At 47.4% G+C, this 14,402-nt stretch overlaps 1 protein-coding gene across 1 annotated transcript in view; it reads right to left on the reverse strand.

Annotated features, from left to right (window-relative positions):
- The window catches only part of LOC115078201 (killer cell lectin-like receptor subfamily F member 1), a 28,905-nt gene extending 14,762 nt beyond the window's left edge, over positions 1 to 14,143 (reverse strand). Inside the window, exons 1-2 of the mRNA XM_029580953.1 lie at positions 12,103 to 14,143; positions 11,722 to 11,879 (exon numbers count right to left, since the gene is read on the reverse strand). Of these exons, the coding sequence (XP_029436813.1) occupies positions 11,722 to 11,853 (132 nt within the window). The 5' untranslated portion in view covers positions 11,854 to 11,879; positions 12,103 to 14,143. The remainder of the gene's footprint in view (positions 1 to 11,721; positions 11,880 to 12,102) is intronic.
- Between the last annotated feature and the right edge of the window lie 259 nt (positions 14,144 to 14,402).

Raw genomic sequence — 14,402 nt, forward strand, 5'->3', positions numbered from 1 at the left:
TTTAGGTCCATATTAATAACTGGGGATTAAACGGTGCTCAGCTGAGGGCTCTGTATAGGACCAGGCATTACATAATAACAGAGGGGCCTCCCTCTCCTGGGATTTTTAGGTCCATATTAATAACTGAGGATTAAACGGTGCTCAGCTGAGGGCTCTGTATAGGACCAGGCATTACATAATAACAGAGGAGCCTCCCTCTCCTGGGATTTTTAGGTCCATATTAATAACTGGGGATTAAACGGTGCTCAGCTGAGGGCTCTGTATAGGACCAGGCATTACATATTAACAGAGGAGCCTCCCTCTCCTGGGATTTTTAGGTCCATATTAATAACTGGGGATTAAACGGTGCTCAGCTGAGGGCTCTGTATAGGACCAGGCATTACATAATAACAGAGGGGCCTCCCTCTCCTGGGATTTTTAGGTCCATATTAATAACTGGGGATTAAACGGTGCTCAGCTGAGGGCTCTGTATAGGACCAGGCATTACATAATAACAGAGGAGCCTCCCTCTCCTGTGATGTTTAGGTCCATATTAATAACTGGGGATTAAACGGCGCTCAGCTGAGGGCTCTGTATAGGACCAGGCATTACATAATAACAGAGGAGCCGCCCTCTCCTGGGATTTTTAGGTCCATATTAATAACTGGGGATTAAACGGCGCTCAGCTGAGGGCTCTGTATAGGACCAGGCATTACATAATAACAGAGGGGCCTCCCTCTCCTGGGATTTTTAGGTCCATATTAATAACTGGGGATTAAACGGCGCTCAGCTGAGGGCTCTGTATAGGACCAGGCATTACATAATAACAGAGGGGCCTCCCTCTCCTGGGATTTTTAGGTCCATATTAATAACTGAGGATTAAACGGCGCTCAGCTGAGGGCTCTGTATAGGACCAGGCATTACATAATAACAGAGGGGCCTCCCTCTCCTGGGATTTTTAGGTCCATATTAATAACTGGGGATTAAACGGCGCTCAGCTGAGGGCTCTGTATAGGACCAGGCATTACATAATAACAGAGGAGCCGCCCTCTCCTGGGATTTTTAGGTCCATATTAATAACTGGGGATTAAACGGCGCTCAGCTGAGGGCTCTGTATAGGACCAGGCATTACATAATAACAGAGGGGCCTCCCTCTCCTGGGATTTTTAGGTCCATATTAATAACTGGGGATTAAACGGCGCTCAGCTGAGGGCTCTGTATAGGACCAGGCATTACATAATAACAGAGGAGCCTCCCTCTCCTGGGATTTTTAGGTCCATATTAATAACTGGGGATTAAACGGCGCTCAGCTGAGGGCTCTGTATAGGACCAGGCATTACATAATAACAGAGGAGCCGCCCTCTCCTGGGATTTTTAGGTCCATATTAATAACTGAGGATTAAACGGCGCTCAGCTGAGGGCTCTGTATAGGACCAGGCATTACATAATAACAGAGGGGCCTCCCTCTCCTGGGATTTTTAGGTCCATATTAATAACTGAGGATTAAACGGCGCTCAGCTGAGTGCTCTGTATAGGACCAGGCATTACATAATAACAGAGGGGCCTCCCTCTCCTGGGATTTTTAGGTCCATATTAATAACTGAGGATTAAACGGTGCTCAGCTGAGGGCTCTGTATAGGACCAGGCATTACATAATAACAGAGGAGCCTCCCTCTCCTGGGATTTTTAGGTCCATATTAATAACTGAGGATTAAATGGTGCTCAGCTGAGGGCTCTGTATAGGACCAGGCATTACATAATAACAGAGGGGCCTCCCTCTCCTGGGATTTTTAGGTCCATATTAATAACTGGGGATTAAACGGTGCTCAGCTGAGGGCTCTGTATAGGACCAGGCATTACATAATAACAGAGGGGCCTCCCTCTCCTGGGATTTTTAGGTCCATATTAATAACTGAGGATTAAACGGTGCTCAGCTGAGTGCTCTGTATAGGACCAGGCATTACATAATAACAGAGGGGCCTCCCTCTCCTGGGATTTTTAGGTCCATATTAATAACTGAGGATTAAACGGTGCTCAGCTGAGTGCTCTGTATAGGACCAGGCATTACATAATAACAGAGGGGCCTCCCTCTCCTGGGATTTTTAGGTCCATATTAATAACTGAGGATTAAACGGCGCTCAGCTGAGGGCTCTGTATAGGACCAGGCATTACATAATAACAGAGGAGCCTCCCTCTCCTGGGATTTTTAGGTCCATATTAATAACTGAGGATTAAACGGCGCTCAGCTGAGGGCTCTGTATAGGACCAGGCATTACATAATAACAGAGGGGCCTCCCTCTCCTGGGATTTTTAGGTCCATATTAATAACTGAGGATTAAACGGCGCTCAGCTGAGTGCTCTGTATAGGACCAGGCATTACATAATAACAGAGGAGCCTCCCTCTCCTGGGATTTTTAGGTCCATATTAATAACTGAGGATTAAACGGCGCTCAGCTGAGGGCTCTGTATAGGACCAGGCATTACATAATAACAGAGGAGCCTCCCTCTCCTGGGATTTTTTAGGTCCATATTAATAACTGGGGATTAAACGGCGCTCAGCTGAGGGCTCTGTATAGGACCAGGCATTACATAATAACAGAGGGGCCTCCCTCTCCTGGGATTTTTAGGTCCATATTAATAACTGGGGATTAAACGGCGCTCAGCTGAGGGCTCTGTATAGGACCAGGCATTACATAATAACAGAGGAGCCTCCCTCTCCTGGGATTTTTAGGTCCATATTAATAACTGGGGATTAAACGGCGCTCAGCTGAGGGCTCTGTATAGGACCAGGCATTACATAATAACAGAGGGGCCTCCCTCTCCTGGGATTTTTAGGTCCATATTAATAACTGGGGATTTAATCGGCGCTCAGCTGAGGGCTCTGTATAGGACCAGGCATTACATAATAACAGAGGGGCCTCCCTCTCCTGGGATTTTTAGGTCCATATTAATAACTGGGGATTAAACGGCGCTCAGCTGAGGGCTCTGTATAGGACCAGGCATTACATAATAACAGAGGAGCCTCCCTCTCCTGGGATTTTTAGGTCCATATTAATAACTGGGATTAAACGGTGCTCAGCTGAGGGCTCTGTATAGGACCAGGCATTACATAATAACAGAGGAGCCGCCCTCTCCTGGGATTTTTAGGTCCATATTAATAACTGAGGATTAAACGGTGCTCAGCTGAGGGCTCTGTATAGGACCGGGCATTACATAATAACAGGGGGGCCTCCCTCTCCTGGGATTTTTTAGGTCCATATTAATAAACTGGGGATTAAACGGTGCTCAGCTGAGGGCTCTGTATAGGACCGGGCATTACATAATAACAGAGGGGCCTCCCTCTCCTGGGATTTTTAGGTCCATATAATAACTGGGGATTAAACGGTGCTCAGCTGAGGGCTCTGTATAGGACCAGGCATTACATAATAACAGAGGGGCCTCCCTCTCCTGGGATTTTTTAGGTCCATATTAATAACTGGGGATTAAACGGTGCTCAGCTGAGTGCTCTGTATAGGACCAGGCATTACATAATAACAGAGGGGCCTCCCTCTCCTGGGATTTTTAGGTCTATATTAATAACGGAGGATTAAACGGTGCTCAGCTGAGGGCTCTGTATAGGACCAGGCATTACATAATAACAGAGGGCCTCCCTCTCCTGGGATTTTTAGGTCCATATTAATAACTGAGGATTAAACGGTGCTCAGCTGAGGGCTCTGTATAGGACCAGGCATTACATAATAACAGAGGGGCCTCCCTCTCCTGGGATTTTTAGGTCCATATTAATAACTGAGGATTAAACGGTGCTCAGCTGAGGGCTCTGTATAGGACCAAGCATTAAATAATAACAGAGGGGCCTCCCTTCTCCTGGGATTTTTAGGTCCATATTAATAACTGGGGATTAAACGGTGCTCAGCTGAGGGCTCTGTATAGGACCAGGCATTACATATTAACAGAGGGGCCTCCCTCTCCTGGGATTTTTAGGTCCATATTAATAACTGGGGATTAAACGGTGCTCAGCTGAGGGCTCTGTATAGGACCAGGCATTACATAATAACAGAGGAGCCTCCCTCTCCTGGGATTTTTAGGTCCATATTAATAACTGAGGATTAAACGGTGCTCAGCTGAGGGCTCTGTATAGGACCAGGCATTACATAATAACAGAGGAGCCTCCCTCTCCTGGGATTTTTAGGTCCATATTAATAACTGGGGATTAAACGGTGCTCAGCTGAGGGCTCTGTATAGGACCAGGCATTACATAATAACAGAGGGGCCTCCCTCTCCTGGGATTTTTAGGTCCATATTAATAACTGGGGATTAAACGGTGCTCAGCTGAGGGCTCTGTATAGGACCAGGCATTACATAATAACAGAGGAGCCTCCCTCTCCTGGGATTTTTAGGTCCATATTAATAACTGAGGATTAAACGGTGCTCAGCTGAGGGCTCTGTATAGGACCAGGCATTACATAATAACAGAGGGGCCTCCCTCTCCTGGGATTTTTAGGTCCATATTAATAACTGGGGATTAAACGGTGCTCAGCTGAGGGCTCTGTATAGGACCAGGCATTACATATAACAGAGGAGCCTCCCTCTCCTGGGATTTTTAGGTCCATATTAATAACTGGGGATTAAACGGTGCTCAGCTGAGGGCTCTGTATAGGACCAGGCATTACATAATAACAGAGGGGCCTCCCTCTCCTGGGATTTTTAGGTCCATATTAATAACTGGGGATTAAACGGTGCTCAGCTGAGGGCTCTGTATAGGACCAGGCATTACATAATAACAGAGGAGCCGCCCTCTCCTGGGATGTTTAGGTCCATATTAATAACTGGGGATTAAACGGCGCTCAGCTGAGGGCTCTGTATAGGACCAGGCATTACATAATAACAGAGGAGCCGCCCTCTCCTGGGATTTTTAGGTCCATATTAATAACTGGGGATTAAACGGCGCTCAGCTGAGGGCTCTGTATAGGACCAGGCATTACATAATAACAGAGGGGCCTCCCTCTCCTGGGATTTTTAGGTCCATATTAATAACTGGGGATTTAAACGGCGCTCAGCTGAGGGCTCTGTATAGGACCAGGCATTACATAATAACAGAGGGGCCTCCCTCTCCTGGGATTTTTAGGTCCATATTAATAACTGAGGATTAAACGGCGCTCAGCTGAGGGCTCTGTATAGGACAGGCATTACATAATAACAGAGGGGCCTCCCTCTCCTGGGATTTTTAGGTCCATATTAATAACTGGGGATTAAACGGCGCTCAGCTGAGGGCTCTGTATAGGACCAGGCATTACATAATAACAGAGGAGCCGCCCTCTCCTGGGATTTTTAGGTCCATATTAATAACTGGGGATTAAACGGCGCTCAGCTGAGGGCTCTGTATAGGACCAGGCATTACATAATAACAGAGGGGCCTCCCTCTCCTGGGATTTTTAGGTCCATATTAATAACTGAGGATTAAATGGCGCTCAGCTGAGGGCTCTGTATAGGACCAGGCATTACATAATAACAGAGGGGCCGCCCTCTCCTGGGATTTTTAGGTCCATATTAATAACTGAGGATTAAACGGCGCTCAGCTGAGGGCTCTGTATAGGACCAGGCATTACATAATAACAGAGGGGCCGCCCTCTCCTGGGATTTTTAGGTCCATATTAATAACTGAGGATTAAACGGCGCTCAGCTGAGGGCTCTGTATAGGACCAGGCATTACATAATAACAGAGGGGCCTCCCTCTCCTGGGATTTTTAGGTCCATATTAATAACTGGGGATTAAACGGCGCTCAGCTGAGGGCTCTGTATAGGACCGGGCATTACATAATAACAGAGGGGCCTCCCTCTCCTGGGATTTTTAGGTCCATATTAATAACTGAGGATTAAACGGTGCTCAGCTGAGGGCTCTGTATAGGACCAGGCATTACATAATAACAGAGGAGCCTCCCTCTCCTGGGATTTTTAGGTCCATATTAATAACTGAGGATTAAATGGTGCTCAGCTGAGGGCTCTGTATAGGACCAGGCATTACATAATAACAGAGGGGCCTCCCTCTCCTGGGATTTTTAGGTCCATATTAATAACTGGGGATTAAACGGTGCTCAGCTGAGGGCTCTGTATAGGACCAGGCATTACATAATAACAGAGGAGCCGCCCTCTCCTGGGATTTTTAGGTCCATATTAATAACTGGGGATTAAACGGTGCTCAGCTGAGGGCTCTGTATAGGACCAGGCATTACATAATAACAGAGGAGCCGCCCTCTCCTGGGATTTTTAGGTCCATATTAATAACTGAGGATTAAACGGTGCTCAGCTGAGTGCTCTGTATAGGACCAGGCATTACATAATAACAGAGGGGCCTCCCTCTCCTGGGATTTTTAGGTCCATATTAATAACTGAGGATTAAACGGTGCTCAGCTGAGTGCTCTGTATAGGACCAGGCATTACATAATAACAGAGGGGCCTCCCTCTCCTGGGATTTTTAGGTCCATATTAATAACTGAGGATTAAACGGCGCTCAGCTGAGGGCTCTGTATAGGACCAGGCATTACATAATAACAGAGGAGCCTCCCTCTCCTGGGATTTTTAGGTCCATATTAATAACTGAGGATTAAACGGCGCTCAGCTGAGGGCTCTGTATAGGACCAGGCATTACATAATAACAGAGGGGCCCTCCCTCTCCTGGGATTTTTAGGTCCATATTAATAACTGAGGATTAAACGGCGCTCAGCTGAGTGCTCTGTATAGGACCAGGCATTACATAATAACAGAGGAGCCTCCCTCTCCTGGGATTTTTAGGTCCATATTAATAACTGAGGATTAAACGGCGCTCAGCTGAGGGCTCTGTATAGGACCAGGCATTACATAATAACAGAGGAGCCTCCCTCTCCTGGGATTTTTAGGTCCATATTAATAACTGGGGATTAAACGGTGCTCAGCTGAGGGCTCTGTATAGGACCAGGCATTACATAATAACAGAGGGGCCTCCCTCTCCTGGGATTTTTAGGTCCATATTAATAACTGGGGATTAAACGGCGCTCAGCTGAGGGCTCTGTATAGGACCAGGCATTACATAATAACAGAGGAGCCTCCCTCTCCTGGGATTTTTAGGTCCATATTAATAACTGGGGATTAAACGGCGCTCAGCTGAGGGCTCTGTATAGGACCAGGCATTACATAATAACAGAGGGGCCTCCCTCTCCTGGGATTTTTAGGTCCATATTAATAACTGGGGATTAAACGGCGCTCAGCTGAGGGCTCTGTATAGGACCAGGCATTACATAATAACAGAGGGGCCTCCCTCTCCTGGGATTTTTAGGTCCATATTAATAACTGGGGATTAAACGGCGCTCAGCTGAGGGCTCTGTATAGGACCGGGCATTACATAATAACAGAGGAGCCTCCCTCTCCTGGGATTTTTAGGTCCATATTAATAACTGGGGATTAAACGGTGCTCAGCTGAGGGCTCTGTATAGGACCGGGCATTACATAATAACAGAGGAGCCGCCCTCTCCTGGGATTTTTAGGTCCATATTAATAACTGAGGATTAAACGGTGCTCAGCTGAGGGCTCTGTATAGGACCGGGCATTACATAATAACAGAGGGGCCTCCCTCTCCTGGGATTTTTAGGTCCATATTAATAACTGGGGATTAAACGGTGCTCAGCTGAGGGCTCTGTATAGGACCGGGCATTACATAATAACAGAGGGGCCTCCCTCTCCTGGGATTTTTAGGTCCATATTAATAACTGGGGATTAAACGGTGCTCAGCTGAGTGCTCTGTATAGGACCAGGCATTACATAATAACAGAGGGGCCTCCCTCTCCTGGGATTTTTAGGTCCATATTAATAACTGGGGATTAAACGGTGCTCAGCTGAGTGCTCTGTATAGGACCAGGCATTACATAATAACAGAGGGGCCTCCCTCTCCTGGGATTTTTAGGTCTATATTAATAACGGAGGATTAAACGGTGCTCAGCTGAGGGCTCTGTATAGGACCAGGCATTACATAATAACAGAGGGGCCTCCCTCTCCTGGGATTTTTAGGTCCATATTAATAACTGAGGATTAAACGGTGCTCAGCTGAGGGCTCTGTATAGGACCAGGCATTACATAATAACAGAGGGGCCTCCCTCTCCTGGGATTTTTAGGTCCATATTAATAACTGGGGATTAAACGGTGCTCAGCTGAGTGCTCTGTATAGGACCAGGCATTACATAATAACAGAGGAGCCTCCCTCTCCTGGGATTTTTAGGTCCATATTAATAACTGGGGATTAAACGGTGCTCAGCTGAGGGCTCTGTATAGGACCAGGCATTACATAATAACAGAGGAGCCTCCCTCTCCTGGGATTTTTAGGTCCATATTAATAACTGAGGATTAAACGGTGCTCAGCTGAGTGCTCTGTATAGGACCAGGCATTACATAATAACAGAGGGGCCTCCCTCTCCTGGGATTTTTAGGTCCATATTAATAACTGAGGATTAAACGGTGCTCAGCTGAGGGCTCTGTATAGGACCAGGCATTACATAATAACAGAGGGGCCTCCCTCTCCTGGGATTTTTAGGTCCATATTAATAACTGAGGATTAAACGGTGCTCAGCTGAGGGCTCTGTATAGGACCAGGCATTACATAATAACAGAGGGGCCTCCCTCTCCTGGGATTTTTAGGTCCATATTAATAACTGAGGATTAAACGGTGCTCAGCTGAGGGCTCTGTATAGGACCAGGCATTACATAATAACAGAGGAGCCGCCCTCTCCTGGGATTTTTAGGTCCATATTAATAACGGAGGATTAAACGGTGCTCAGCTGAGGGCTCTGTATAGGACCAGGCATTACATAATAACAGAGGAGCCTCCCTCTCCTGGGATTTTTAGGTCCATATTAATAACTGAGGATTAAACGGTGCTCAGCTGAGGGCTCTGTATAGGACCAGGCATTACATAATAACAGAGGGGCCTCCCTCTCCTGGGATTTTTAGGTCCATATTAATAACTGGGGATTAAACGGTGCTCAGCTGAGGGCTCTGTATAGGACCAGGCATTACATAATAACAGAGGGGCCTCCCTCTCCTGGGATTTTTAGGTCCATATTAATAACTGGGGATTAAACGGTGCTCAGCTGAGGGCTCTGTATAGGACCAGGCATTACATAATAACAGAGGGGCCTCCCTCTCCTGGGATTTTTAGGTCCATATTAATAACGGGGGATTAAACGGCGCTCAGCTGAGGGCTCTGTATAGGACCAGGCATTACATAATAACAGAGGGGCCTCCCTCTCCTGGGATTTTTAGGTCCATATTAATAACTGGGGATTAAACGGCGCTCAGCTGAGGGCTCTGTATAGGACCAGGCATTACATAATAACAGAGGGGCCTCCCTCTCCTGGGATTTTTAGGTCCATATTAATAACTGGGGATTAAACGGTGCTCAGCTGAGGGCTCTGTATAGGACCAGGCATTACATAATAACAGAGGGGCCTCCCTCTCCTGGGATTTTTTAGGTCCATATTAATAACTGAGGATTAAACGGCGCTCAGCTGAGTGCTCTGTATAGGACCAGGCATTACATAATAACAGAGGGGCCTCCCTCTCCTGGGATTTTTAGGTCCATATTAATAACTGAGGATTAAACGGCGCTCAGCTGAGGGCTCTGTATAGGACCAGGCATTACATAATAACAGAGGGGCCTCCCTCTCCTGGGATTTTTAGGTCCATATTAATAACTGGGGATTAAACGGCGCTCAGCTGAGGGCTCTGTATAGGACCAGGCATTACATAATAACAGAGGGGCCTCCCTCTCCTGGGATTTTTAGGTCCATATTAATAACTGAGGATTAAACGGTGCTCAGCTGAGGGCTCTGTATAGGACCAGGCATTACATAATAACAGAGGAGCCTCCCTCTCCTGGGATTTTTAGGTCCATATTAATAACTGAGGATTAAACGGTGCTCAGCTGAGGGCTCTGTATAGGACCAGGCATTACATAATAACAGAGGAGCCTCCCTCTCCTGGGATTTTTAGGTCCATATTAATAACTGGGGATTAAACGGTGCACAGCTGAGGGCTCTGTATAGGACCAGGCATTACATAATAACAGAGGGGCCTCCCTCTCCTGGGATTTTTAGGTCCATATTAATAACTGAGGATTAAACGGCGCTCAGCTGAGGGCTCTGTATAGGACCAGGCATTACATAATAACAGAGGGGCCTCCCTCTCCTGGGATTTTTAGGTCCATATTAATAACTGAGGATTAAACGGCGCTCAGCTGAGGGCTCTGTATAGGACCAGGCATTACATAATAACAGAGGGGCCTCCCTCTCCTGGGATTTTTAGGTCCATATTAATAACTGTGGATTAAACGGTGCTCAGCTGAGGGCTCTGTATAGGACCAGGCATTACATAATAACAGAGGAGCCTCCCTCTCCTGGGATTTTTAGGTCCATATTAATAACTGGGGATTAAACGGTGCACAGCTGAGGGCTCTGTATAGGACCAGGCATTACATAATAACAGAGGGGCCTCCCTCTCCTGGGATTTTTAGGTCCATATTAATAACTGAGGATTAAACGGCGCTCAGCTGAGGGCTCTGTATAGGACCAGGCATTACATAATAACAGAGGGGCCTCCCTCTCCTGGGATTTTTAGGTCCATATTAATAACTGAGGATTAAACGGCGCTCAGCTGAGGGCTCTGTATAGGACCAGGCATTACATAATAACAGAGGGGCCTCCCTCTCCTGGGATTTTTAGGTCCATATTAATAACTGTGGATTACATGAACTGCACAGGGTAGGCTCTCAGCCTCTTTTCACTAAAACCATCATGCCAGACATATCCAGGCTCGTTGTCCATCTTCAAACTTTTAATTATTTGGGCCACTTTGCCTGCACCGGTTTCCTTAACCATTAACCCTTGACTTCCTACAGGAAAAGACATGAGGCACACCCCATCCAAATATTCATCTGCAGAAGACTCAGTCATCCTCCCCTCCACATGTAATGACTATAATTCCTCATAGGAGAGGGTGAAATGCTGGGCGAGTCGTACACTCACTTTTCTGTTCTAGCTTTAACTTTCAAAATTTGATTTTGCGATGCCCTCTCTTTAACCTGTCCAGCTTTCTTCCAGAACTCAAGATGTACATTACTTCACCAGATCAGTCTGACAAGCAATCCCTGCTAAAGAAAGGATCTCAACATATTCCTTGCTAATTCCAATTTGGCTAATCCTCGAGGATCAAGAGATCTCCTGTGATTTAATTCCATTTGTAATAAGTAAGGTCTGGCTACATTACACGTTTAATCCTGGCATGCCAGTCCCGCCCCAGCTCTCAGCCTAGGACAACTCTGCAAAGCACAGTCCTGGATGTGACCACCTGGGTGGGAAGAGAAATGCAAGAAGAGAATTGCCTTCTGCCTTCAGTGAACTATCTGTGCTATAGCTGAGAGAGAAGGACTGTGAATAGGTAAATACTGCCTCATCGGATCAGGACACCTAAGGAGAGCAGGGTTTGGGAACATAGATCTGAGAAGGGTTTCCCAGTTTTGCAGACAGAGCTCCCAGTATTAGGGCTTAGAAAGCTTTCACTCCACAGATAAGGGGAAGAATGGGAGCAGTTCCCACAACTCGAGCTCTCCTGGGCTGCTCCACATGTGTAACCCTGACCCCTGTCCCCTTGCAGTGCTCAGGACTCGGTGAGATCTGTGCTGTATCCCTGAGTAACCTTTCTGCCGTACGCATGGCTCCTCACCTTCTCCTCCTGGTCCTGTATCACCAGGAGCTGAGAGTCCCTCTCTGCACAGTCCTCACGGCTCCCGCTCCAGCTCCTCTTCGTGTTGTTAGAAAAGTAATAGCACTTTCCCTTGTGCTGGAGCCAGTTCATGGGGCAGGGCTGAGCGCCTGGTCCTGCTACAGGAAGACAAGGACACGGGGCTGCTGTGAATATTGCAAGTACATTTTATAAAAACACAAAACAAACCTGTTACACCAGAATACAGACTTCAGTAAAGGAAAAAATAAAAGCAATACAAGGTGAGCGTGGGATGTGAAGGGGTAAGAGAGAGAGCGAGAGAGAGAGAGAGAGAGAGCGCAGGCTTTCTCAGCAGGGGCCGATTCAAAGTTAGGAGCTCACCTGCTAGGGGGCTTGGAGGTGGGTCCTCCTGGTGGGCCCCACGCGCTGGGACAGATGTGTTTCCCAGAGGTTTACTGCCCTTTGCACACACGTCCTGTCTGTACAGGAAACCTGCTAACAAGAGGCAGACGGGTAAGACAGGGGAGCTCCGTGACCCTCCTCAGACAGCAGGGGTCGCTGTGGGGCGATGGCTGGGATCCCTCCTGGGGGGCCTCCTGATCGCTGCCTCTGCACAGGAACCTGGGTCAGACCTGGATCTCCCCCATGGCAGTGCTAGACCATCACACATAGTTTCTGATTTACCTTCTACCTTCCGTGACTGATCTGCATCTTCAAAGGAGATTATAGCAAGGGACTGGGGGTATTTTTCTATCCTCAGCGGTTTCCATCTAAGATTGTACCGGAGGCAATGGGGGGCGCGGGTGAAGTGAATTGCTAAGGTCTCAAGTATCTCGCTTCCCTGCTTCTGAACCTGCTGCTCTAACCACTAGGGCTTGCCTTCCCGCCATGATGACAAAATGATACTTTTACCATCTAAGGAGATATAGTGCTACACTATAGTGCTGCACACCTGCAGAGAACACCACAACCTGGGCGCTGCTTGAAGGGAAACGCTGCTTTACATGCACGTTATATACATGGTTTGGATTACAGCACTTACCGAAAAAGCTCAGAGCAATTACAGCCAGGAACAGAAGAAGGTTAAGGACCCCGCTTATTCTGAGAGCCGACCGATACCAGGGAGGCTCAGCTGCAAAAAAGAACCAAAGGTTTAGACAGAGGCATTAAAGCAAAATGGGAAGCAGTTCCTCTCATTGGACAGTCACCCAGACAAGGGTGGCCCAGGGTGTTGGAAACCCCTGCGAGACATTGAATTCTTCACCCCCTGAGATGCGAGTTCTAATCCTGCCTCTGTGGCTGCAAGGGGAGAAAACAGCCTCTCTGCTTTTTGGACATTAAGCCACCTGCGATTCCTTGACGTGAGATTGATTGATTGCTCCGTCTATAGGTTTGCACTTTAGCTAAGTGAGCTGGTGATGAGCTGATATGAGATTGGATCCCGGTGTGTTAATTGCGAGAGAGGAAAAGAGAATTCCTTGCTCCATTAATTGTTCGGACTGAGGCTCGGCGCTGTGTTGGTCGGAAATGTGGAGCTGAAGCCGGCCCGGTGTCCTGGTAATGAGGCACTGGCACCGCTACGCGGAGGGAGCTGGGTTCCAGTCTCGGGCCGGGCTTCAGCTGCAGAGGCAGCGCTCACAGTCCCTGGGAGGAGGAGTCCCAGCTGCTGCTGAATGGCAGCTTTAGGGGCTGCGCTGTCCAACTCGACCATGGGATTGCCTGCGTGGCACTGGAGCAGGACAGAAATCCCAAGCTAATTCTGAAGGAAGACTGGCAGTGCTGTAGCCTGGTTCTGATGCAGCTGGGAACACCCAAGCTCCTCCCCCAAAAAGAGACTTTAATATCTTCAATTCCTTGCAGGCAATTTCCAAAAGCCATTTACAGGGGGAAATTGGATGACTGGAGGTAGCTCGCCCTGTACACAGGTAAAAGGATGGGGGGGTGGCAACTGGCTCCAGATTTTCAGGGCAGATTGATCCAGTCCTGGTTTTACTCCCCTGCATGCAGGTATTTATAGGTTTCCTTTTCTTAGGGAATGTAATAGGCAAATCAGAATAAGTTCCAGCATGCAATGGGGTAAAAGCAGGACTGGATCAATCTGTCCTGGAAATCTGTAGCCAGTTGGTAACCCTTGCAGAACAGAAACTGGATGGGGATTGTGAAGATGAATGAGTCGGGGGGACGGACGGACGTGCAGTCTCTTGCTGTTGTCACGTTTCTCTGTTTCTGGGACAGAGACTGCAACATTTTCCCAAATCAGGCGCATTACATCACAGGAAAACGTCTCCGCGCAGATTCCTGTGGGGCTTTCTTTACCCCAGGGCACTTCTGAACGGGTAAACTGGCACCTACATTCCCTTGAGAGCCAGTGCAAAGGCCACGGGTTTAAATTCCCAAAGAATTTGGATAATTGAGCTCTAAGTCTTCTGAATAATGCCAGGAAAAAGAAAAACATAAGAACAAGCCATACTGGGTCAGACCAAGGGTCCATTAAGCCCAGCATCCTGTTTCCAACAGTGACCAATCCAGGCCATAAGAACCTGGCAAGTACCCAAACATTAGATAGATCTCAAGCTACTATTGCTTATTAATTAATAGTAGTTTATGGATTTAACCTCTAGGAACTTATCCAAACCTTTCTTAAATCCAGTTATGCTAACTGCTGCAATCACATCCTCTGG

Source organism: Rhinatrema bivittatum, chromosome 16 (assembly GCF_901001135.1).
Source record: "Rhinatrema bivittatum chromosome 16, aRhiBiv1.1, whole genome shotgun sequence".
Lineage (NCBI taxonomy): Eukaryota > Metazoa > Chordata > Amphibia > Gymnophiona > Rhinatrematidae > Rhinatrema > Rhinatrema bivittatum.